Source organism: Pararge aegeria, chromosome 7, assembly GCF_905163445.1.
Source record: "Pararge aegeria chromosome 7, ilParAegt1.1, whole genome shotgun sequence".
NCBI lineage: Eukaryota > Metazoa > Arthropoda > Insecta > Lepidoptera > Nymphalidae > Pararge > Pararge aegeria.
The window spans coordinates 10,965,917-10,993,882 of NC_053186.1; the positions used below are offsets into that span (position 1 = coordinate 10,965,917).

Below are 27,966 nucleotides of genomic sequence, written 5' to 3' on the forward strand. Positions count from 1 at the left end.
TCATTCGTTTATTATTACAATGAATCCGTAGTCCACTTGTTTATTTGTTTATTGTTATTAGGTACACAAAACAGGTAATAACTAAAAGTAACTTGTAAAGAAACTTGTGGGCCTATGTTCCAAAAACGCTTTCGCCTGTAGGCTGGTGATGACTCTACACCCCTGGTGGATTATAGTCGTAGAATGCAAAAACATCGACAATGATTTAATCGCAATGTTTTTGTATTCTACAACTCCATTTTCCAAACCACATAAAATAATTGATTGTACATTAACAGAACATGAAATAAGTAATTTAAATTGTATAAACTAAAAAAAGTTTTTAATTAAGGAACATTAAGTGTGTCGTGTAAAAAAATCACGTTTGTGTGTGTGTGTTTCATATTGCAGAAAAGAGCTGCGCGGTCAATATATAAACTTAACGCACGTGAATCCCTCAGTGAAAAATTTAAAGAAATAATTATACCTACTTACGGTAGCCTCACAATATATTTATAACAATAGAGTATTTGTTAGACAAAACATTACTCCTTATAAACGAAAAGTGGATGTAAAAACCCGCCTTACTCGAAATGGACATAAGTTAGTGACATCTGCACATCGTTTGCGAAAGGTGCAGAAGTCATTTGTGGGATTGAGTTTAGAGTTTATGCTTTTATAATCTGATTCCCAAGGTAATTTTGGACCTGCCAATGCATAAGTTTTGTGTTAATGTGTTAAAACACATTTATTAAATCGTGGTTACTATACGATTGATGAACAACGACAAGGCTGCTAGGAAGCAGGCTCAGCTCTCATCTCTCACAAGATAGTGATTTTAAAAGATTGTAAACTGTAAAATGATGTTGAACAAAGAGTTGAGTGAGAGAGATTGCTGAGTTTCTTGCCGGCTTATCTCGGTGTAATCTGCCTTCCGAACCGGTGGCAGACGTTTCAAAAGTGCTTAAAAACTGGGCCTACTTGAAATGTTTATTTGAATTTTAACGTTTTAGCGCTATCTCACCCGATGGAAAGTGTAGATGTGGCCTAAGATGGAACGCGCTTGCCTCTGTGGCTTGTCTAGTAGATGCCGATCTCTCTTGTTTTAAAGATACCTAGGTTGTTAGAATTAGAAGAAGACGCATATCGCTTCGTGCGAGTTTTTGGGATATGGACAACATAGAGTTGAAACCCCGCCCGGTGTCTTCACATGCTATTGAGAATACAATAGAAAACTCTAAGGCATAGTGGTTTTCTCACGATGTTTTTCTTTACGATTAAAGTAAGTGATATTATTTCAAAGCTGGAAAAATATTTTCCTAATTAAATTCAATATCTAACAATGATTGACCTGACGCGGGATTTAAACCGAGGACCTCGTGTTCAATCTAATCATTAGACCAACGAAAGCAGAGCTTAAGGGTCAGCATGGAACGATGGCGATGTAATAACTTCCGGTTAGGAAGTTTAAATAATAGCAAGTAATCAAGTATGACACATTCATTACTCATTAGACTAGAATTCTATAGTAAGACGATAAACTAATATGAACAACAATGCGTAACAAATAAAGCTTATATTCCTTCGCTCCCTTTGTGAATACTATTATACTATGCTTTTCAGGTAGTGCGTGATAGGTAGGTAATACTTAACACGAATGAACTCTAAGTACTAAGAAATCATTTTTATCAAAGATAAAAAGGTAGGTACTCTCGTTATCATCGGTGATACAGGTTGAAGAATTTGTAATGTTGTTTCCTACGAAAACCTTGAAAAAGTAAATTATAGTAACGTACCTAAGTTTATAAAACATTAGTCTTTAAATTAGGACGATTTCAATTCGTGTTATTTTTAATTCTATCTTTGATAATGTATAATATTTTTTGGTCTACTGTGAGGCTTAGGCTGTCTCAGGCTATCAACAAAGAAGTGCCGCCAAACGATATAGCATTTCGGTATGATGTCGCGTAAAAACCTATTAGGGGTATGTTTAACTGCCGTAACTATAACAGGCTAGCCCGTTACTATGTTTCGACTCAATCAATTCGACTACCTACTTACCTAGCCGTTAAAGGAAACAATGATCGTATTTATAGCTGTTATAGCTAGTGAGCGCTTACTAAACGGAACGGATCAGGAAGTTCAAAGTCATTCAGCAGGCGATGGAGTATCGCTAAGCAGACATAGTTCATCACCTGTGGTGTGCAGAAGATACAAAATGAAGAAAATCGCCAGTACCAGTTATAAAAAACTTAAGGGTAGTTATTGTAAAAGTCATAAAAAGCCTACCCTCAAGTATTTATAACTGGAGATTTTGTTCATTTTATATCATCTGCATACCCTGTGCATACCCTCTACGCACGCCACTGTTCATCACCACCTTTAGGGATTTCACCACTGTTTAGTGCCGTATTCAGTAGTGGCGTGCACAGGGTTTGCGACCAGGGTATGCCTAAAGCTGGTAGATGGCATAAAATGGAAAATTTTCCCCTTCAATACTAGTTAAATAAAATAATTTGGCTATGTGCATGTATCAACATGCATGCACGCAACTGGTATTCAGCCAACAAACAAAGTCACCAGCAAGACCGCAGATAGAGGGTAAGTTTCGGGGGTTAATTACAACGTTTTCAGAGTTATAATTTTTATTTCACACTCTTTTTTTGGCTTAATGAAGGTCCAACGTTTTTCCACTTCCTTTTTCAAACCATTATTTATTTATAACCTGTTTTGATGATTACGAATAGAAAACTATTATGCAGCATCCGCATTATTGTGATATCGATGGTCAGAGACTGTTGTCAGAAATTTTGTTCCTTTTTAATTCGGTTGTATTTTTTTATTTTCTTTAATCTTACACTGTTTTATAACTTACTACAAAGGGCTAACTTTGTAGTGGATTAAAAAATAAATCAATTATTCTTTACGGTCTCTTAATAAGGAGGTTCAAATATGGAGGTTACACCACATTTCAATTTTTGTAAAGCTTATCACTTACTTCACCTACTTTAATTCTTGTACTCCATCTTAAATAATCCAGTCACTCCCTCGTACCATAAATACCGTTTTCGCTATATTTCCGATTCTGCTTCACATACTGACCTCCGATCTCGGCACGATAACCGTCTGGTACTCCAATTTTGCAAAACAAAGTTCTTCGATAACTATTCCACTTTTAAGGCTATTATGCTTTGGAATAATTTGTCTGCTGACATCAGTTAAAGTCAATACCTGGCCATATTTAAGTGTCGTGTTAAAGACTACTACCTGTCTGTCTTTGAGTGAAGTAATTTGAACAAATTCCGTTATTAATGTGTATTGTTAGTTTTTTCTTCTTTCATTATATATAATTTATATATATATTGTGATACATGTATAAATATATTTATATATTATATATATGTTTATGTACGTCTATTTATTTTCGAATATATACGTATTATATAAATATACTAGTTGTACCCTGCCACGTTTCGCTGTGGCACATTGTGATTGAATGGTTGAGAAAAATAGATAAAAACAATCCTTGATGTTATATATCATGCTAAAATTTCAGCCCGAACATTGCAGAACTTTTTGAGTTTTTGAAGCGTCACAAACCAACATAATATTTTTATATATATAGATATGTGTTTTAGCACTAAAGATGTCCCTCCTACTTCCAGAGGCAACCAGTATTATTTGGAAATTATAGATAGTTGCAATCATTGACTGCAAATCTTACAAAGACTCTTTCGCACTTAAAGTTTTAGTAGTAGTACCCATTAAAGCATTTTGTGGCCAAGCTTGTCCAGGGAAGTCCCTACTACCCCCATGCCTATTTAAGCTGCTAAGCTGCATTCCAGTCCGAAGGGTGTCATTTCATAGGATGTGTTCCTTGCATGGCATTCAAAGTGTTCCTCTGTTTATGTAACAAATTATGGTTTTTCACTAACCATTAGGTAACCACAGCTTGGTTCATCATTTATTTCAATAAAAAATCCTTTAGGATGTTATCAACAATTATTATTATATAAATAATTTTAACGCCCCCACAATCTCCTCTAGGGAAATTTTTCGAAATCTGATAGTAAGTGATCTTAATGTAACAAACATGAAACTTTTATTAATTTATTTGAAACTTCAACAACAATGTATTGACATTGTTGTTTGCTCGTAACATAGCCCAAAATAATTCTGTCCAAATTTCATGTCTAAAAGAGTTAAAATACAAAATTTAGTTTTCTATGATTTTTTTCTAATCATTAACACCCCCGCTATACACTTCGGAGATTTAACACTTATAAAAAAGTTAGCCTATCCATTAAGTCAATGTATCCTCTACACATGGATGCAAAATTTTCAATTCAATCGGATGTATAGTTTAATAGTTTTAACGGAACAACCGTAAAAACTCTATAGATTTATATATTAGTATAGATAGATATATTATTGCACTATCCCGCTATCTTGAAGAGGTTGCCTGTAAGAGATTGCTTGCAGTAATAAGGCCGCCTTTGCATGCCTACAATTTTTATATCTTCTTATTTTTATGTATATTTTGTTGGTTGTGCGCAATAAAGTATTTCTTCTTCTTCTTCTTATCTACGGACTGATTTAAATTAAAGCATCTATGTGGTTTGACAAAAGACATCTATTTCTAAACAAAAGGTCGTATTAGCAGACTAAAATGTGAATGTATCTTAAAACCCTTTTAATAAAAGTGACTAAATACAGAGGCCCTTTACAGGGCAGGTGGATCATGACAATAATTTGGCACACCCAACGATCCTATTTCCTATCTTATCGTGTTTACTGGAGATAACGGTTAGTTATTGAGCACACAATGTACAAACACTCCAGTCTCTGACTACAATAGTAAAGCACCTGTCGTCAATGCAAAAAACCTTATCAATGAGATAACAGGGGCAAAGGACTGAAAATAATGTGATTATAATCATAATTGTGCTAGTCTAAAAACTATGGGTTTTAACCTTAATTTAGTTGTTATAGTTACATTAGTAATAAGTGCCCGTGTTTTCGGACAAGACGTTATAGTGAATGAAAATGAAAGAATTGATAGTGAAAATGGTGACAATGCTGTGATTCCTGAAAATGGCGCCACCGAAGTTACAGAAAAAACTGAAAGCGATGTAGTTGAGTTAATAGAAGAGTCTGATACGCTAGAAGTGAGAAGTGGGAAATACCAAGTTCTAAATGATGGTTTAGTGGGTGATACACCTACTAATTTAGAAGCTGTCGATTTAGGATCTAGTGATGGTCAAAATGAGCGTCAGGTCATTGCCCCTCCTGGTACTACTTATCCTACAAATTCGGAATACGGTAAGAGTGATTTTAAAAGAAAAAACTATTTACTAAAGAAAGTTACAAAAGTGACTTGTAGGTTATCTAAATTCTGTGTTTTACTTTTCGAGGTACGATATTAGTATAGTACTGCGACCGTGTCATAACGTTCTTTAATGAGTGATATTTCTATTAGACGGGGTTTTTCATATAAATACGATAATTTTTTTAGAAATAATATACATATATTATTTCTAAAAAAATTATCGTATTTAACCAACATTGGTTTATCCCAGGTTGGCACTCCTGAAAGACACCACCATAGTAGGTATAAAAAGAAGTTTAAAACCATTAAAATAAACATAATTATTGAATAAATTATGTTTATTTAAACTATTCAAAATAATTTCATTAACTCATTTGAAACCCGATATATTAGAGGATACCAAATTGGAATGCGAATTCATACAAACATCATTATAATGCAAAAATACAAACTTCCTTTTGGCAGGCAGGAAATAAATCATAGCACTCAGTGCTAACCGAATCACGCTCATCTCACGAGTAAAAAAGGTTTTCCGCCCAAGAAAGTGGGCATTGTTTAGCTAATATGCAATTTCTTGTTATAGCTTGTTAGCGTTAAGAATAAAATTTATAAACTAAATGGACTAGGTCGAAAATAGAATATCCTCCTCCACAAGTAAACTGGACAGTATATCTTAATATATATAAATCTCCTGTCACGATGTTTGTCCGCGATAGACTCCTAAACTACTTAACAGATTTTGAATTAAATTGGCACACCGTGAGCAGTCTGGTCCAACTTAAGAGATAGGATAGCTTAAATCTTTAATTATAGTCGCAATTTTATTTTATTGCAAATTATTTGTCTATAATTAATTGACAGTCACATGTTATACATATACTACTATACTCATTTAAGGCTTAGCAATACTGAATACTTTAAAAACAAAATCAAACGCAGACGAAGTCGCGGGCAACAGCTAGTATAGTATAGATTTCTGTACTACAGAATTGACAACACCATTTATCGTTGAAAACTTGTATAAAATAAATAAGTGCCGTACAGTACAGTATTCGATGTATAATATGGATATCAAATAAAAATATGGATATTAAATACTTTGTGTGTCTTAATAAAAATTTACCAGACACACCATGGATATGTATCATGTTGTTTATGTACTTAATATTAACCTATATAACACAGTTAAGAAGAGTAAAGGAGTAGCTAATAAATAAGCTAACGAGGTAAGTAGGTACTATCAGTGGAATGTTGATAGCTGAGGATGACTCAAGAGATGACTCAGTGATGAATTAAATCACTGTTCACACAAAGGCTCTTGCATCCATTGATAAAGCTTTACGGTACATTTACTTGTAAATAATCTAATATTTCATCCTTATCATTCACCTATATATATCCCACTGCTGGGTACGGGCCTACTCTCTCACAGCAGAGGGATACAGAGTCCCTCCACGCTGCTCCATTGCGACTTCCTTATCATCATTATTGACCCATTAACTGCCCACTACAGATCACGGGTCTCCTCTCAGAATGAGAATTGTCTAGGCCGTAATCCACAACGCTGAACAAGTGCGGATTGGTAGACTTCACAACCCTTTGAAAACATTATGGAGAAATCTCTCTCAGGCATGCAGGTTTTATCACGATGTTTTCCTTCACCGTTAAATACTTTAATTGCTTAAATTAAAAACGCACATAACTCTGATAAGTTACAGTGCGTTTTAAGCATCGAACTCACCCCGAATGGAGGCCGGGTCTCTAACCATTAGGTTATCATCGCATCCAATGCGGTCTTAATATGGTTAATATGCTATTCACGGCAATGGGCTACCCCCGTAATACCAATTTTCCAACACCAGACTATCAGGTAGAAATTCTTAGAGACAAACCAATATGCTTGTTTACACATGGGCTTGTTTAACCTCGGGCCAAAAGGTCCATGGTCCAAGTTCTACGGTTTCCATTTTCCACGGAAACCGTAGAACAAGCCTGATCTAGTCCTAGTTTCTTTCTGATTGTCTTTTTAGTTTTTTCAATGGATTTAATTTAAATTTTTTGTATACACTTTTTTCCATAAATTTATGATCGGCCATTATTGCCCGCGCCGAACCTTAGACCCAGAAATATGACCTCGAATCTCGTGATTCGTAGTCATACATATGTTAATTGCTGGACCAACGACAGAGTTTGTCTGGTAAACATAGACGGGATTCTCCACTTCCTTCCTAGGTAATGCCCCTAGAGTATTATTATTATTTTGGTCTGAGCTACAACTTTCCTTATCGCACTCTTCGGGGAAAGACATGATGAAATCAGATTCAGCGCGAAGCCAATGCTTCAAATACTTATTAAGCTATGTTTCAAATAAAACTGGTAAGTAAACTGATCAAGACTGTATAAATAAGGAGCGGAGACGGCGCCTTGTTGTACACTGTGTAGATATCTATAACTAGTCTTACATGTTAAGGCTAGGCCAACGACAGAGTTTGGCTGGTGAACATAGACGGGATTCTCCACACGAATTCCCCTAGAGTAATATCTGTCTGAGCTACAACTTTCCTTATTGCACTCTTCGGGGGAAGACATGATGAAATCAGATTCAGCGCGATTTCAATGCTTCAAATACTTATCAAGCTATGTTTGAAATAAATCCGGCTGATCACGACTGTATAAATAAGGAGCGGAGAGGGCGCCTTGTTCTACACTGTGTAGATGTCAATAACTAAACTGTAGATTTCCTTCTTATGGTGCTACAAGCGCGCCACGGATAAAAGTCTCATAAACGACCAGGGTAGCAGTTTAAGTAATTTCCTCCTAATTTTGCCTAACCCCAAGTCTTCTGATTCACTTCTATTCCTTATATGATCCTCACAGAGATGGGATCCACGGTCTCTGTATATAGTTATACCTAGTACAACAAGCCCAAATTACCCCACGTCACTCTAAGTCGATGTCCGACCCGCACAAGTGGCATCCTTGTCATGCTCTCAGTGTCATCAAGCTCTAAATTTCCTGGTGACCATTTTACAATTCTCATGATGATCAGTTACAGTCTATCCGAAACAACTATTATGATCTTGTAAATAATTCATATTTGCTCAAACTTAAACCATATAACTTAAACAACTTAAACTTTAACTTAAAATTATCTATTGATATCTTTGTAGATTAGACACAGGTACAGGCCAGTCATCTTACAAGTTGAAAAAAACATGTTATTGAGTTTTCTAAATTTAGACAGTATGCAATCCGCCCGTACAGAATGTTTTATTATTTAATTTTAAATTTTATTGAAGCTTCTTTATGATTGATTAGGTAACCTAACGGTACATTTCTGCGAGAGGGTTCTGCAACAAAATACAGTTGTTGTATAACTGCCTCGTTGGTCTAGTGGTGAGCATGGTCGGAGTCACTCCGTGTCGGCCAAATTAATACGGACTCCCTCACTCTCTCTCTCAGAGTCCGTTCTATCGGACTATGAGAGTGGGGGAATATAGAGTGCAGCTGTGTTTTCGCACACGCTTGTGTACTATATCTCTCGAAGTTGTAAATTATCTCTATAAATTGTCCAATTTGTCCAAAATCGGTTAGGGAAACTGTTTTTTTGTTTTGTTATAGCAAAAAGCAGACCGAAAAAAGCTGAATCTAAGCAACAACGAAACTAGTTTTCGTAAAGGTTTTCCATGCGTAAAACCAGCCGCAATCCCAAATATAACAAATTTCAAAACGAGCTACACTGTTTATCTGCCCTGATAAAACACAACGCCCTTATCTCTACCTAATTGCCTTGGTCGGGCTTTGCTATATAAACCGGCTATGTTAAATTGCGATTTGCGTTAAGGCAAATTAAAATTTTAGGTGTACATTTAAATTTATACGATAATAATTCGTAAGGTGTGGTTTTTATCGCAGATATACCTAATTCATGTAATGATAATAGTGTAGACTAACCTAAATAATTGTTATAAATACCCCATGAAAGACTTCGAACTCGATCTTTTATCGACCCATTACCAGCGGTCTTAGTAGAAGATTTGCGAGAAGAATCGAAGAGTCGTTTTCTAATATGGATCCTTTTTGCATTTGTTTTAAGTTAAAAAAATTCTACAATTCTTTGGGTTTCTATCAGAACGTTTGTAAAATAAAAAACAGAAGTACAAGATTTGAGACTCTAAAACGAGCGATATTAGGTCCATTTTACTTTGACGATACAGAGTTAATTCTCAGAAACGATTCCTCGATTGCGAGAGCAAATCTTGTAGTAAGGCTACTGCTTACTACAGGGCACAGTTCTCCTCTCAGAATGAGAAGTGTCTAGACTGCCCATGACTTCCAATCCGCACTTGGCTGGCCAAGGATTGGTAGACTTCACACACCTTTTTCCATAATTAATAATTGATGGACCAAGCAGATATCCCACCTGATGGTAAATGGAACCATCGCATAAACAGAGCAACACTTCCCAGGGCATATTTTGCGAAAATCCATAATATATTATCGAAATTAAGTTTAATTTGCTATACTCCGCGAACAGCAATAACATTGTAAAGACAACATCTCCTGAGGATGCTCCGGTTTTGGAGCGAAACGTGCGTAGAGGGCATAGAGGCGAAGATCTGTTTGGTGTGAAGTATACGGATTGAAGTAATAATAAATTACACCATACAGATTCTCCTGCTGTTCGCGGAGAAATTAAGCTTAATTTTCATAATACTTCCTGCAAAGTGCTGCCCTGTGTCAATCAACCTGAGGCGTAGATGTAAAGCATAATATGCCTGTAATTTAGAGAGCCCTTGAGAACATTATGGTGAAATCTCAGGCATGCAGGTTACCTCACGATATTTTCCTTCACCGTTAAAGCAAGTACCGTGCACATATAACAAAAGTTCAAGTGCGTGCCAGGGAACGAGCTCGGTCGTCTTATCCACTAAACTGACACCGCTTTTTCAGCTGAATCTTATATGTTTACAAAAATAATCTGTATCAACTGTACAAGCAAGGAGTTTAAATATAAAAAAGTACAATTTTTTTTTAAAATCTATATAGAATTAACAAAAAATAACAGATTTATACGGTTACGTTTCTTCACATGGACAGTGGACACTCATACTAAGGCTGTTGAATATATACTGTAAAGTCAAACAATAGCATTACTGTTTAACACTTGTGTAACATGAGTATTTATTGTGATCCTCCTGGTCCTAGATCTTGGTAACTATTTATTTCAGACTTTTGCATAAAACCTTGTGATTTCTGCAACCTTGCTAGCATTTGCAGGTATTTTCTACATATAGGATATTTCACTTGACAGTGGAAATATGGAAATTCGTCACATTACTACTTAAAACAAAGAAACTAAGTAATGCCTATATACTGTTGACATCACCCATACTAGGAATAACTGTTGAATGATATGAAAGTGATAAGCTATCAATATTATCAGAACTCGTCGATATTACATTAGGTTTCTACGGGCCTCTAAATGATAGCATGAAAATACATATTGCAAGAAAACCTTTTGTAAATACGAATGAAAGTTTTATTTGGAATTAAACAAGTCTCAAATTTGACATTGTTCGATGTATTTCGCACGTGATTTCCATTTCATTATATTTGAAATTCTGGGGACAGTTATATTAAAAACCCCTAATCGGTTTCTACGCGACTATGCGCCAAATTGCTTTGTTCTATGTCGGTTGGATGGTAATATAGCCTTTTACCGCCCCTTATCGAACACGGGGCCTCCCACTTTAAACATCAGCGATCACCGCTGCGCCAGGGAGGTCGTCAGACCTCCTCAGTCAGGCACCTCAAACTATTCGGAGTAATATGTGTTTTTAATTTAAACACCAGAAAATAAGAACGAGAAAACTCCAAAATTATAAATACTCAAATTGGCGACCACTTAAAAAACCCTAGCGCTCAAGTCTACGCCAGTAAAGTCGTCAAAAATTCTAATCCAAGAAACAAAAAAAGCAAACTCATAATAATTAATAATATATTTGTTAAAAAATCATTTTTTTTCCAGATCACATCGATGGCAGAACTCTACCTGATACCAACTATCAAAATAATGGCCAATCTTACGTCATCACTCAGCAAAGGCTGGCCCAAATTCGATCTAACTTCATGTACTGGTTCTATGACCGAGGAGGGAATGAGGATATTGGAGATTACCAAAGAGATATCCACACTTCCACCCCACAGATCCACAAGAACTTTAATTTCCAACTACCGTTCTTTGGATTTAGATTAAATTACACAAGAGTAAGTTACTGTTGTTTATCTTATATCCCATCAGCATTTAGTGAATTTGTCTTGTTACTTATGTATACATTAGTACATACAACTTCGATAGATAAACATAGTATTTACATACAAAAATATTGCAGACAAAAACCCTCTAAATATCGATTAATCATCATAATATCTTGATACTTACTTATTTTTTTATAGAATGTTAACATCGGTTCATCGTCAAGTAGAGTTATTTCGTATCGATAATTGATTAAATAGGCACTAAAAGGCTAATAAAGGCTCTCACTTTATTTTCAGTTGTCCATGAATGGCTACCTCTACTTCAGCGACCCTCCAGACCATTATACCTATCCACTATCATTCCCTATCAAAGACTGGCCTGCAGTCAATGACCCGTCCTTCATTGGTATATTCTTCAGCAAATGTCGCATTGGAAGTCAAAGGCCAGAGGATCCTGATCAAAGAAGACCTGGTGTTTACTTTAGGATGGACAGAGATTTGCAGGTCAATATTATTTTGAGGTTTATTTTCATTTTGGTTTAATTAAACTATCAATAATTTATTAAGAAACGTAGAAAAGCCATTTAATTATAAATGCGAGTTGGTATCTTTTAAAAATAAACGTTTTTATCAGTAAACATATTTTTTAGACTCGTACCGATCAACTAGGTGTGGAAATGAGGGAAAGAATCACGTGGGATCTTCGGGAGGGCGTCATCGGCTCTGAGGCTTTCTTCCCAAAACATGCTATCACGATCACCTGGAAAAACATGTCCTTCGCTGGAGGTATTGATAACGCCTTGTTTACGGTGAGTTAAAAAATGGAGGATGACTCATACATATATACTTATAAATAAATTTGGTGAATCATAACAATAGAACAAAATAAAATTAGAACTGATTTTGGTATATTATGAATACAATAAACATTCACTTCTTGGAAAAGTTTAGTGCTTCTTAAGGACCCTGTATTTCTTTAAATTACTTATGATAATAATTTCTTACCTTTTCTTACACTAATCATGGTCTTTATTATATTCTTCTTGCAGACAAACACTTTCCAAATGGTGCTGGCAACGGATGAAGTGTTTACATATGCAATTTTCAATTACCTGGAGATCAATTGGAGCTCTCATACTGAAGCTGGTGGTGATACCACTACTGGGGAAGGTGGTGTTCCAGCGTATGTAAGTTATATAGCTGATATGAAACATGCGGGTGTCTTTGGGAAAACTAAATCTATACACAGCTTACATAATATAGTTATGGGAAGCGTGTGGTGACGATGACTTAACTCTTAAGCTTTTTGTTCACCCAAAAAGTGCTTGACGCGCCTGTAGAAGTTTTCCCTTCAATTGAACATCTATCGATTCAGTAAGTAAGTTGGTAAAGTTGTGCTTTTGTCTGTCATAGATTGGATTCAACGCAGGCAACGGTACACGCAGTTACGAATACAAGCCATACTCCCAAGCGTCTGTGCTGAGAGACTTGACTGGAAGAGGGTGGGCTAACGGATTCCCTGGAAGACACGTCTTTAGGATCGACGAAAATATTCTTATGGGCACTTGCAACAAAGACATAGGTAGGAGAATTCATGTGTATTTTTGTGTAATCCAACTCTTGAATCCTATTTAGTATCAGCGAGTAGCCAAGGTGAATTATGATTGTAAATCATATTGATAAGCCTGTGCTCATAAAAAAATATAAAATTTAACGCAACCTCTTTAGGGTTCCGCATCCGAGGAGTGCCAACGGAACCCTTATATTAAGCCTTTTTATTAGGTTTAGAATTGAAATTGTCACAGAATGTGTACTATTGGTTTTGTAACTACAATAAATAAAATAAAATTTAAAATCAACGGGGATACCATGCAATAAATGCTTTTTGGTGCATTTTACTCGATCTTAATAATGCTGATATTATGTAGTGTTTCATATTTAACAAGTGGTACGAGCTCTCTGTATTCAAACTTAGTCGGCTGTTGCTTCCTTTATAAAAAGGCTAACAGACCTTCCTAGACAGACAGAGTCTATTTAATCCAGTGTTTATAGCACTGTAGTTCTAAAAATATAGTTTGTGTAATTGCATTTCAGACGGAGCTAACCTTCCACTGATGTTCGCCCCAGAAAGTGGTAACATGCTTGGAGGTACCATCGTAAACATCACAGGCCCTTGCTTCAGGCCGACAGACCGTATCTCATGTAGGTTCGACACAGAAGCTGTTATCGGTGCAGTCATAGATGAAAACAGAGCAATCTGCGTACAACCACGCTTCTGGCATAATGGTTACGCAAGGTTCGAAATCGCAATAAATAACGAACCTTATAAGTGGAAGGGAAAATTTTTCGTTGGTAAGATATTATGCTATGTAGCGATAAGCCCGCCGTATGCGTTGTGTGAACTTATTTTTTTACATTTTTCCTGTATTTGTTTGTGGTGTAATCATTTATTCAATCTTTCATATTATATCTTTTGAGCTTAATAATAATCTGGATACATCAGCCCAGCATCTATTGAAATTTAAAAGATTAATCAGATAAAATCAAACGATTCCATCGTAATCCTACGGTTAAATGACCAAAAAGCAGAAATATTTTCTGCTTTGAATTGGCGATGAGGTACTCGTAACGTAAATATTTGCAGCAAGACATAAGAATTAGAAGTCCGTGAAGATTGAAAATGGTAAATTTATTATTCCAGAAACGCCCGCAACTGCTACTGAAAGAATCTTCTTCCCCGATAACGCAGTCCATGAGAGGTATCCTCCTGAAATCCGAATGACATGGGACCGCTACAATTTAACAACGAACTTTAACGTCCAACTTCAGATCAGTTTATGGGGCTACAAAGAGATTACGATCAGACCACAACTGGAGTTTATTGATATGATAGAAATGGGAGTGGCCAATACTGGAGAATACGTTATAAATCCTCAAAACTTCCGCAACAGAGATAATATAATGCACAATGATATGCAGTTTGGGTTTATTCAGATCAACTTAACGACTCCTGAGGTTTACAAGGGTGTTCCCATTTCACCGTAAGTATTCTAATCTTATCAGTGTAGCCCGCTCCCACCTTTTACTTCATTAAATCCTCCCTCCCACTCTTTCCGCCTATAATTCTCAATAAATGAAAGGCCTATAAAATACAAAGCCATTATTAAAATTTCATCTATAGCTTTGTTTAAGAAATACTTGTTGAGTGATAAAATCCGTGTATTGTAAAATAACCACGCTGAAGTGTTGAACAGTAACCTTTTTTTTTGTATTTATTTATTACATACACATGAATTGCATAATACATGCTTATGCTTATGTATTATATTTTACACAGGGTGCTATGGAGTAGACCGATTCCTCTCGGATGGTACTTCGCTCCTCAGTGGGAGCGACTGCACGGCAGACGTTGGCCACAAGCGATGTGTAACAATTGGCTCAGAAACGATCGTTTCCTCAAGAACTACGCTGCCCAAGTCTGGGTTTGCCCTTGTACACTGGAACACGCTCTACTGGATAAAGGTCGTTTTATGCCCGATTTGCATTGCGACAGAGATATTAATCCAACATGTAGATATCACTGGGGTGCTTTACATTGTGTTAGAAGTGGTGCTCCAAGGTAAGGAAAACTTGTATTCTTTCTTTGATGGCTTTTACCATTGAGTTATTCCATTCTTTAAATAAATATATTACGACAGTACACATATCGCCATCTGACCCCAAAGTAAACGTAGTTGTAAGTGAATTTGTTTCCCGAACACTGAAATATAGTATTTTCTTTTATTAATACATTCCAAATACACTTTTTGCTATCAACGTAAAAAATAATTTTGCACATTGCTGAATTGGCTTAGTTACTTCACGTCAATTCGTTTCAATTGAAGACTAATATTTTAAGAGTTTAATGATTTAAAAGTAAAAAAATTGGTTGCCTGTAAAGTCGGTATACGGGCGAAAGTTTTACGTGACAACGACTTTGAGTGGTAAAATAATTTTAATGTGAATATTCATGGAAGAAGGATGAAATAATAGTAACAATTTAAAACATTTATTTATACAAAGAATTATATTTAAAACATTAATTTATACAAAGAATCTCGCACTGAATTTCATATTAACCAAATTTTATTTTTACCTTTACACATACATACGTATTTATATACAAATATACATACAATAACTTGCAATACATTTGCGTACAATGAAACAGCGTTTACTACAAAGGGACGCGTGCCTTTCACTTTTTATGTCTGTCTCTCTCGCTCTTAGGCGGGCGCGTGCCTCTCACTCGCTCTCATTGTGAGCGCATAACGTGAGCGGAGCGTGACGCAGTTTCTTGAAGTGTCACCCGGCAAACCAATTTATAAGACGTTGTCACGTCAAAAATATGTAAGCTTAGGTGTTTATAAGCTATGTTTTTCTACAAGTACAATATGTTTTATCAGCTCTGAAGGATCAGGACAGCAGTGTTGCTACGATAAGAACGGCTTCCTTATGCTTTCATACGACCAAATGTGGGGATCACAGCCTCATCGATCTCATGACTTCGGATTCACACCTTACAATGAGGCTAACAAGGTAATTTATATAAAAAACTTACTGCTTTCCTAAGACTATTAGTTTGTCCAAACTGATCATGTCAAAATATATTTTAATGATTCTTCTTCTTTTGCTTTTTGATACTAATATAGTATCTCCCCGAAATGTAGTAATAAAATATGTCGTCATTCATCATTAGATATTCATTAAACTACTCAAGTTGTCTTGGAATTTTACAACGCGTTTGTTTTTTTCCAGGTACCATCTCTGTCCCATTGGTTCCACGATATGATACCATTCTACCAGTGCTGCATGTGGCAAGAGGAACAGGCGGTTGGCTGCGAGACTTTCAGGTTTGTGGTTTGCTTCCTTTACTAACTTCATCTTCGTCTTTCTGATCATGTGTCTAGCTACGTACGCAATTCAATCCCCAGAAAAACAAAATAGTTTACAATAATTACTACTTTAATTAATTTTATACTTTATTTCTCACTGAGTGGGAATTAATGCTTCGTGTAACTTGAAAATATTCGCAACCAAGAGTAGTTATTTCTGAATATGAATATGTTTGCGAGAACGTCTATGTGAGTTGCAGCAGAGTTTATAGGTTAAAATTTTTATTTTAGGTTTGAACGACGTCCATCTCAAGATTGCGTGGGTTATCAGGCTCCCGGAGTTGCAGGAATATTTGGCGACCCACATATTGTTACGTTTGACGGCTTACAATACACCTTCAATGGCAAAGGTCAGTATTTAGACTTGAAATATAACAAAAAAAAAACAATCACATATATCCACCGACCCACAGATTGCAGCTAGAATATGAAACATTGTAACTGTCTGTTAAACGAATTATGTTTCTTGCAGTACGTATGTATAATTTCTAGGCTGGTTTGAAGATGAGCCACAAATTAATCGTGTCTTTAAATCACAATCAAAGTGTATTGATTCAAGTAGGCATACTTTTGAAATGTCTATTGTGTTTAAAGTGACTCTACCACCGGTTCGCAAAGAATAGGTATTCTACGACACGAAGTCGGCCAGAAACTCGTAAGATGCTCGTTGCGAAGCGATTTAGACAAACTTTACTCACTCATGCATATTCCTTTACAATCACCAATACATTCAGTATTCTTAGATATATGTTTAAGGCACCGGGCCACCAGGGGATGCTGCAGGTTAGAATAACCCGATCTTTTGTTACAGAGAATACGTCATATTATGTAGCGCGATCATTTTGTCATAGTACTAATCTAATATTTGTCATAACAGGTGAATATGTATTGGTAAGAGTGGACAGACCAGAATTGAAGCTGGATGTGCAAGGCCGCTTTGAACAAACACCTAGGAACAGACTTGGAGCAGTGAATGCTACTGTGCTGACTTCCGTTGTAGCTGCTTCGAATAACTCTATCTCGATTGAGGTAAAGTACTACAGTCTGCGGGATTTGAATAGGAATATTAGATTTAAAATCTTATGTCCATGGCAGAAATATACGGCCTCCTGGCAACCCGGCACCATACACCCGCTATCCTACCAGACGTTATTTCAACTTAACCTGTCCTGAACTCTTACTTCTTATGATTATATTATAACCTCACAGTTCAGGCCGGGGGTACTGCCGGGTAGTGTCGAATGGGATGGATAAGTAGGTAAAGGAATGACGTATAGATTTCTGCTTTCTAAGACATTGCAAGATATATTCATTACTTTAAATGTGATAGCTTGAGATAATAGAGTTAGGACATAATATTTCATCGCCCTATTGGGATGACGTTTTAATAAGATGTCTTGGTTTCTTTTTTTTCTGCAGGTAAGACTGCGTCCGCAACACGCTCATATTAAAGGTCCCCCCGACTAGGTGGTGCGACGATTTCCAGATAATGGCAGGCATCCATTGGATACAGAAGGCTCGGGCTAGAAAGACTACTCTCCTTAAAAGACGCCTATGTCTAGCAGTGGATGCATATTGGCTGATGATGATGCTGCTAATATTCCATCGCCCTATGTAGATAAGTCGTAATAAGATGTCTGATGGTTTCTTTTTTCCCCTGCAGGTAAGACTGCGTCCGCAACACGCTCAGTGGAGGTACCGGCTAGATGTTTTTGCTGATAACAAGAGGATATACTTCGATCGGACTTCGTTAAGAGTGCAATATTTCCCTGGTAAGTAATTACTATTTTGCTAAGTTGCATAATAATGGTGACCAAAAGTTTTCTCGAAAATAAACGTGACTTCAATCACACCTGACTTTAATTAGTATCATGGTGGATGTGATTTAAAGTGAAAAGATGAATGTTACCTTTTGATCGGAATCATATCCCATATACATCATCGATATCAAGTACGACTGAAGTCGTAAGGGCATTCCAGATCTGAATCGAGGTAGATAAGCTCTTCATACTTTTCAAAGGGATAATTTTGATCATCTTAACCGCTCAGCTCATGCTTCTCTGCGTGTCTCAACACAAGCTTAAAGTTAATATTCTTTGTGCCAGGTGTGACAGTATACCAACCTATGTATATCCTGAACCAGTCGGAAGTCGTCATCATGTTTCCTTCCGGTGCTGGTGTTGAAGTCATTGAAAACAGAGGCTTTATGAGCGCCAGGGTTTATTTGCCTTGGACTTATATGGTGAGTTTTATAAATTGTTGATTTCCTTTCTGACCTTTTGAAGTAAGTATGAAGCACGTAAAACTTTTAATCATACGAGTTTAAGTTGGAAAAATCTTCGTCTAAAATGTTCGTAAATGCAACACACGTCCTGCAGTCACTTCTGCTGTGCTAGTATGAATGCATTAAATTTATTTCTTATTCTTGTTATTTTGTGTTATCTGAATTATTTAATGTTTTGCGTGCAATACTGTGATTCTTTCTAAATATTTATGTATACTAATTCTAATAGTGTCGTTTTTTTAGTAGCGATGTGAGTGACCCACTGGGGTAAGGCCGTGTTCGATCCCCGGAACGCACCTGTAACTATCGAAATTATGTGTGTGTTTTTTATTTAAACGAATATAATATGACGGTAATAGGTTGATGATGAAAAATTTTAAAAGGTTTCTTTATTTCCAGAACCAAACCAGAGGTCTCTTCGGCAATTGGTCGTTGGACGTCAACGATGACTTTATTCGGCCAGACGGCACTCTTGCACCGATTGATCTAAACAACTTCCAGTCGGCGCATAGAGACTTTGCACAAAACTGTAAGTTATTTTTAATAATTAAGACTTAAAGTCTGATTTAAAAAGATTACTTACTATAATCTTACAAAAGCCAAAAGTAATTTACATTTGTTGCAATTTCTATATCCAATACAAAAGTTAAAGATTTCATAATTTACGGAAGATAATCTCTGTGTTAGAAGATATAAGTTATGCTGAGTAAAGCCATTTTAGAACGTTATTATTTTTTACGCGTATTTAATTGTAAAATTTACTGGTAATTGAAAAGAGAAGTACAAACCTGGATTTGTTACTTCTGACAAAGTATAAATTCTCTTACGTAAAAGTCAGAGAATTTACGTTGGCTTAAATGCTGAACTGTAGGAAACACTTTTCACATTTTTCCTACTTAGACAGTCTTATATAATTATGGAAGAATGTGTGAGTAGCGCCCAGTGGGGTGGCGACTTCACTTCCAGGAACTCGACCAGAGTTCGAATCCCACCACGCACCTTCCACTTTTCTAAGTAGTGTGCGTTTCAAGCAAATAAAATATCACTTGCTTCAACCGTGCTGGAAAACACGTTGAAGAAACCTGGATGCCTGAGAGTTCTCCATAATGTTCTCGAAGGCATGTAGAGTCCATCCATGATCCATCCCCTTCCCACTGCGGGAAACCCGTGCTCTGCAGTGGGCCGGTAATGGGTTGATATAATGAGGATAATGATTATGATGTGTGAACACTCAGTGTTTGTTTTCATTCTGAGTCTTTTTCAGGGCAACTAACTGATCGAGAGCAACAGGGTATAGGAGTAGCAATGTTCTTCAGAGAATATGGACGGACGGCGGCATACTACAACGATAATAATTTTATACCGAACTTCATTCGAGAGCCTGCGGACTTTTTGCCAGCAAATCGCTCACAAGACTTGGCGAGGGCGCTGGAAATATGTCAGGACTCATATCAATGCCGATACGACTACGGCATGACGCTGAATAGAGAACAGGCTGAATTCACGAAGAACTATCTGTCATCTATAGTGAGTATTTCAATGCTTGTTGCTATTTAGCGATAGCAGTTCCGGTAAATCGACTTTGATGAATATTGGAAAGGTAGGTAACTATAGGTTAGACCAGTGCTTGCTACCTGGGCGCTTAAGAAAGTACAGTGGCGCACCGCGAAGCGTTCTTTCTGTACTCCAAAGAAGTGAAGATTTTTTTTTGATAATTTTTGTGCAGCAGTGTCAGGGCTCGTCCCACACGTTGAAAAAATGTGTGGAGATCATCAAACTCTGTCACCCCATTGTTAGGGTGGTTTTATTTTTCTTATTTCTTTGTTAATATTTATTATTTTCGTAAATTTTCATTTTATGGACCTATCTACCTGACTATTTCAACTAGCGTTTAGGTTAGGCGCGGGCGCATTGACAAATTTATTAACTTGTAAGTGCGCTTCTGGCTTAACAAGGTTGGGAATCCCCGGGTTAGACAATTCATAAATTGCCACATTTAGTAAAACGAAAAGTTGGAAGCAATTATTCCAAATTGCAATAACTTACCTTACTTTATAACCCAAATAAGCCGGTGCCATTTTCTTAGATCCTATTATGGTATTCCCGTGTTCTAAATTGGCTCAGACTAGATCAGTTATAAGCTTATGAGGAACTAGTTCATGCTTGGAACATAATCGGCTAGTGAACTGTTACAGGGAACCTTATAAACACTCATATAGAGTGTAATTTCAAAGAAATAAGTAATGTTAATTTAAACATAATTGCAGATTGTACTGTTAAGCCTTTAAACGTGGGAAAATAATGACTCAGTTGATAATATCAGTGAAAAACTTGTAATGGAAGGAAACCTTTAAATACTCATTTAGTATGTACTTATCTAATAGTAGATTTGTATTGTGATCGGTTTGTCTGTTTAAATACGTTTGTTGAGCACCACTTTGACTTCTGTCCATAACATAGAAGGCCCATCAATGGTAGCAAGTTGCAGTCTTCTCATCCTTTTAAGCCCATTACTCTCATAATAAACAGGGTTTAAGATCTACCGCTCTGGCCAAGTGTGGACTGGTAGACTTCACACGCCTTTGAGAGCATTATGGACAAAATCTCAGGTGTGCAAGTTTCCTCTCCATGCTAAGCTTGACCTTTAAAGCAAGTTTTATTGAAGAATTTATCTCAATTAAAAATGCACACAGCTTTGAAAGTAGGAGGTGCGTGCCGGGGTACAAACTCGGTCCCCCAAAAGGCTAGCCGGAATCCTAACCACAAGGCATTCGACTTCGGTTATTTCCTACCAACTCTTTCCCATATAAAGGGTTTAGCTCCATTCCGATCTTATTTTATATTTTTCAATTTTCTTCAAAAGATTAATTTTCATTTTCCTCAATATTTTGTTTATGATATCTGCATTTATGGTAAGCAGTTGCATGTATCCATCTTTAAAGTATTTTCATTCCATTGTTCTTATAATTGTAGTGAACTAACCAAGGTTTTTATGCTAAGGGAAGTCTATAGAAAATCGTCAGTCTTAACTCGATACCCGATCACATAACTATAAATCTTCTCAGAAAATTGATTATAAAGTTATAGAGTTAAATTTTGTAGCAGGTACGTATTCTTCTACTTTATAAGTGGTATCTCAGTAGTATTCCTACTTTATTTATAAGTATTGTAAAAATTCTCAAATATAATATTTATTGTATTTATATTTTTAAGAAATTCCTAGCTATTACGTAAGATATACTTAGGTAACTACTAATATTATATGGAAGAATAACTCTGAGAATAGGTCCCAAAAAAAAAAGGTTTTTTTTAAAAAACAGATCGAAACTAAGCCCATTTAATCAATTACTTATATTTCAAAGGTAAACATACGAGAAACAAACGCACGTCGTGTCATCAGCTGCGGTATATTGGAAACTCCTCGGTTTGGAAGAAAGAGTAATTTCTTCTTCACTCCTGGCACAAGAGTAAGTATTATTTCTCGTTGTCTTCCCAAATCAAATATGAGCTATCCCCATAATACAACATTGCGATATTTGCTAGAGTGGAAATTTTACTTTTTTAAGTCTACGTCTAAGAAGAGGTCATAACTATATTAATCTTAACGGTGCTATACAAATATTATAAAAAGTTTGAGTATGTGAGATTTTAGACAGTAGTCTCTGGATCTACAGAACCCATTTTGAAAATTACTTTTGTCCATTTATAAAAGAAGGCTCTAGGCTATATAACATCACGCTACGAATAATAGGATAGGAGCATTAATTAAAAATGATTTTCCGATTCGTGCGATGCATAAACGGTTAAAGTTGTGACAAAACAATGAATGCCGGAATTGTTCGTCTTTAAAAGTACTATAAAAAGTCCTCATATTATGTCTATCTTTTAAGGTTTACTCATATACCGTTGAAGTCGCGAGGATGAACAATCGACGGGTTCAAGCAAATAGTTTGTAATTTCATTAATGTAAACGTGTGTATTACAGGTAAACTTTGAGTGCAACCAAAACTTTATCCTGATAGGTGACAAGCGACGTATCTGTGAGGACAACGGTAGATGGAATTTGCCTGATTACGGATACACTGAGTGCTTACGTGAGTACTGCAAATACTTACTTACTTAACAATTCACAAAGTGTAAATCTGAACGGCATCATCAATTGTGCGTCTTAAAACATTAGGAGATATTTGAACTGCATTAGAACTGCGAATTAATTCACGACCTCTCTGGTGCATCCTTGAACGCTGTTGAATGTCGCGCAGAAACCGATTAGGTGTGTGGGTTTAATAGAAGTGCCATATTCTTGATAAGGTTAGCCGTTACCATCTTAGACTGCATCATAATTTCCACCATTGCATTCACGGGCTAACCTGTAGAGCATTTAAAAAAAATGGCTCTTCATATATCTGTAACTTCATTAATTTTTGACTTTCTGTAACTATCCATATCACCTAAAAACAAACTGATAGATAAGTCAAATTTTTGTAAACAGGTAACCAGGAGTATTCTCAACGCGCCCTGTTCCTGACTTGGGGCATCATAGTGGCAATTATTCTACCATTATCACTACTTATTTGCCTGTTATGGTTCTGGTGTTGGCACAAGCCGAGGTCCGAAGGCAAAGAGGGATTCCGCTTCGAAGACTTTCCGCGATCGAAATCCGCCTCTCGTCTCAACCTTAGATCAGCTTCAATGGGAAACATCACTGACACTATGAAATCCTCCACCCTACGTAGCCAAGACTCAGATATAAAACCCAAAATACCTGACACTCCTACAGAGGAAAGTCCCTTAAAACCAAGCTCTACTTTAGTTACTCGGGCTGCCCCTTTACCACCTACCGAAACTATGCAGGATGGCGATACTTCAGGCATTGGGTATTCTGATTCCAATAGAAGCGATTCTAATAAATCTGATAAATCCAAAAAACGCCGCGCGTATGACAAAACTTATAGGACTAACGAACCGTTGCCAAATGCACCTGAAGTAGAATTCGCAGAGAAGCCCTGGGATTTATCTGAAGAAGATTTACTATCGCTCACTACGCCATCCGAAACAGAGTCCAATAAAGACTCAACTTTGACACGACCCGCTAAAGATATAAAATTTATTAGCAAACCACGCCAAACTGGTCGCCGCGCTCTTCCCAGTGATTCTGGTTATTCCACCAAAGAGGGATCAGAAGATCCTTACTCACCAAAGTACGAGGGTCAATACAGTCCTATACCATCTCAATACTCTCCAACTTACTCTGAGATTTATTCCCCTCCAATAAGCCCAATATCGGATAATAGTCCAAGGAGCACTTACAACAATCCAGGCTTACCAGAGCCTCCTAAAAGTGCTCCACCCACAGAAGTAAAGACATTCACTCTTCCTCCTAAAAGAGGGAAATCAGTGGAAACTCTTATTGATCCGCCGGCTGAAATGCCGACTTTCAGCAGTCGATCTACTATGGTCTAGATTAAACCTTTTGTAAAGATAAGCGCAAAATCCCACTGATAAAATATTTAAGTAATAAGATAGCACTGCCTAACTTTATGACAAATTTTGGAGAATCGGGCCACACATTTAATTTATTAATTATAGTTTATAAACGTAATTTCTTATGTCACGCTAAGGGCATTTGGGAATTTCAGCCAAAATACAGTTTTTGACTACGAAAATCAATCGAGCGATTTAGTTATTAAGGTAATCTAATAGTTTTAAAATAAAACGAACTTTGTGCTTCACTTCTATCAGATGTTTCACGACCCCTCACATTTTTCTTAAACGATTAATTAAGTTATAAGTAAGCATTTGCACATAACTTAGTATTTTATAGGATCACCATGTTTTCATTAGCTAGGTAGGGTTTTCTACAGGATTATATTGTGTTGTTTCCCGTTGATGTTTTCAAGTCTATTTATATGTTTTTTAAATTAAAAAAGTAGCTATAAAAATACGATTAAAATTAAACAAATCGGAATATTATCACAGAGAGAGGAAATTTCTTTTCCGAAGCATGGTAGAATAACTTCCGCTATGGCTTAAATTTTTTAATTTGTGCAAATAGGAAAGCAAGGGATAAAGCTACAACGTTTTGTGTGGAACAGAAATTTTCTCAGTCATGTGATGCGTTTTTATTTATGCCCCAATAAGCTGTTATTACTTGCTTTCTTATCAAGGTGTACACAAAAATATCTGGGTCACAGGTTAGTAATTTTTTTATTTGTTCTTTTAGATAAAGCGTTCAAATTTACTTGATAGATCTTATCTATGTATGATCTGCTGCGTAATGTTTTCTGTGAAAAAATTGGATGCCCTTATTACTTTTACGTCGAAGGAAACAAACTACGCACTTTTATAAGAGACATTTCCGTCGTGGAATTTTTATTGTGTCATATATTTCATATTGTCTGTTTTATCGTCCGATTATAACCGATTATAATAAGGATTTGGATTTGCCCATGTGTGGGATAGCGCATCTATAGTTATCTTTTAAGCAAGTGCGCTTTACCTTTTATCGTAATTACTTCCTATCAGGTTCAGTGCAGCCAAGCGTTTGTCAGTTTGTTATAAAAATTAAAGCTTTGTTTAATGTTTCTCAATATTTCTCAAAAAGGTAATCAAGAATACTCTGCTCGTACCCTCGGTGCCACATGGGGCATCATCAGCGCGGTGATGCTTCCCATAGTGGTTGTACTCATCTGCATTGGATACCGAATCCTGAAAAGAAAGAAGGACGAAGAACGGGAGGAGAACGACTTTTTACCCATCAGGTTAGTACCTACGTGATCCTACCGCGCAATGCAACGGTCTAGTTATGTCATTACTCAATTCTTGTTCCTCTTTAATAGCCAAGCATGATACTAAAAAGGTAGAATTGCTAGAGCTTTGAGATAAAGCACTGTGAGGGAATGTAGACGAGGTGCTTCGAGCGCTTATGACGCATCTCTACTGGCCCTCATTAAAAGTCTATGACCCCTATCAAAACGAGAGGTTTTGCCCATAATCACCTGGGCAGACTGGGGTTGGTGATCCTAGTAGATGGTAGTAGTAGCATAGAGGACGCTGCTACCCGTTCTCCGTTATATTCCACGTCGACCTTGTACGACACCCGCAGGAAGAGGGAGTGTGGTGACAATTGTATTCCGATCTGCCGTCACCACACAAAACCTGCCACCGGCATCCCACCCTACGCATCTGTACATAATACAGACGGCCGAGTGGCGCAGTGGGCAGCGACCCTGCTTTCTGAGTCCAAGGCCGTGGGTTCGATTCCCACAACTGGAGAGTGTTTGTGTGTACATGAATGTTTTTCAGTGTCTGGGTGTTTATCTGTATATTTATAAGTATTTATGTGTATTATATTCATAAAAAAAATAATTATCAGCTATCTCAATACCCATAACACAAGCTACGCTTACTTTGGGGCTAGATGGCGATGTGTGTATTGTCGTAGTATATTTAAAAAAATAAAAAAAATAAAAAAAAAGACAATACATAATCATAATACCCTGCTTTTCAAATAGTTATAGGTGCCACATACACTAAACTGCCTCACTAAAAGACATTTCTTTTATGTAGCATATAAACTTACTTAGCAAAGTAAATATCTCCAGAGGATTTCGGTGTCGGGAGCGAAGCGTCATAACTCGTAATAAACTCGTATTACCTATTATCTATTCGTTGCCGTCTGTGCGGTGTGGTGTATTAAGATTCAATACATAACCTACATTGTTAAAATTTGCCAAGAGTTCTCGGATTAAGGTTTAATCAATTGTGCATTCCTTTTATATTATTTAGAATCTATGCTATTCTAAAACTATGTACCTTTTTTTTTTAAAAGCAATTCAATTCACAGGACGAGAACCTTCGATCCAGATGAACAACTAAAACTAAACTCTGATGATGACTCAATTCCTTACAAGAAAGACCTCACTGAGGACAGTCCAGAGCCGACAGAACCAGTTAAGGTTGACAATGATATTGCTTACCCTTACGGTCAAGAATACCCGCAACCGTCCGAGCAATATCAAACCTCTACTGATACGTTTACGCAACCACAGTATCCACCGCAAACTACAGACACGTTCGGGCAACCGCAGCCGTACCAGCAACAGCAATCACAGTACCAGCAGCAGCAACCACAAACGAGCAGAGCATGGGCTGGAGAGACCGAAATTAATTAGAAATGTATCCGTCCAAGATTCAAAATCTTGCTCTTAGGCTGCCCGCACACACGTCAATATTATAGACAATATTCTGCATATTATATTAACATAATATTGTCTGCATGTGGCGTATTGAAGAGTTGAAGTATTTGTAAAATATATTGTCAATAATATTAGCTGTGTGCAGGCAGCATTGCTATTGTAGCTCGTTTATCTGAGCATAGACTATAAGACATTTGGACAGGGATGTGTCTTTCCTAAAGATAAAACAGTCCATAACATACGGTGGTATGTTATGGACTGTTATATTATATATATTGTATATATATATTATTATAAAATAAGTTTGTTTTTATTTTCTAACCTAAAATTAAGGATGTACCTAAACCACGGACCTCTATTATACTATAATAAAAGAGTGACCTAAACTTATAACAAAACAGACAAATTAAATCTATCGGCAATTAATCTTTGAATAAAAGGAAAAAAAAAGATGAAGGCACATATGGGAAATCTATATATATATATTTATCTACACTAAATTTTTCTTACTTTTAATGTAAACAATATTTTCATAACGTTTAAGTGTAAAGTCCTACCTATTTTTTATAAATATAAAAATGTCTGATAAAATAAATAGTAACAAACAAAATAAAGAGAGATTTTCTTAACTATTTAAAATAAACTTAGTGTACAGTTTAAAAAAGTAATGAAAAGTGTGTAAGTTCTTATTTGTTTTTAATTTTTTACGAGATAATCAGAAAAAAAGCAAACCCACCATTTTTATTTATTTGTTTTATATATACATAGTCAATAAGACGAATTTACAAAGGAGCTAATAAAAAACAAACATAGTCTATTAAATTAATTTAGTTAGTAAATAATTGAAGTTGTTGGTGACATGACAAAGTTATCTACTTGCTGAAATACACCTAAATATGGATATAGATTATTTTTCTACGTAATCAAATGGTTTTGTTAGTAAGTAGGATTTATTGATTGATGTAATAACTATAATGCTTT

The 27,966-nt window shown here is 36.3% G+C and overlaps 1 protein-coding gene across 2 annotated transcripts; it reads left to right on the forward strand.

Moving 5' to 3' along the window:
• The first annotated feature begins 4,830 nt into the window (after positions 1–4,830).
• LOC120624959 (protein mesh) lies at positions 4,831–27,222 on the forward strand. 2 transcript variants are annotated; one of them, XM_039891803.1, is made up of 22 exons: positions 4,831–5,301; positions 11,340–11,578; positions 11,867–12,073; positions 12,220–12,378; positions 12,619–12,756; positions 12,983–13,151; positions 13,664–13,921; positions 14,271–14,610; positions 14,907–15,188; positions 16,015–16,147; positions 16,367–16,461; positions 16,735–16,853; positions 17,381–17,532; positions 18,167–18,275; positions 18,609–18,745; positions 19,187–19,316; positions 20,052–20,314; positions 22,150–22,254; positions 22,773–22,881; positions 23,280–24,165; positions 25,381–25,548; positions 26,634–27,222. In XM_039891803.1, the coding sequence occupies exons 1-22, from the start codon at positions 4,941–4,943 to the stop codon at positions 26,959–26,961; spliced, it is 4,887 nt and encodes a 1,628-aa protein (XP_039747737.1). In that variant the 5' UTR covers positions 4,831–4,940; the 3' UTR covers positions 26,962–27,222. The 2 variants fall into 2 exon arrangements, with proteins under 2 accessions (XP_039747737.1, XP_039747736.1); XM_039891802.1 differs by lacking the exon at positions 23,280–24,165 and having other exon boundaries at positions 25,392–25,548.
• The last annotated feature ends 744 nt before the right edge of the window (positions 27,223–27,966 follow it).

Excerpts from the sequence above, each read along its gene's own strand:
- LOC120624959 (XM_039891803.1), top strand. The coding sequence starts at position 4,941 with ATGGGTTTTAACCTTAATTTAGTTGTTATAGTTACATTAGTAATAAGT. Across the intron at positions 12,379-12,618 it reads TTGATAACGCCTTGTTTACG|ACAAACACTTTCCAAATGGT; the intron begins GTGAGTTAAAAA and ends TTCTTCTTGCAG. Across the intron at positions 16,854-17,380 it reads ATACACCTTCAATGGCAAAG|GTGAATATGTATTGGTAAGA; the intron begins GTCAGTATTTAG and ends TTGTCATAACAG.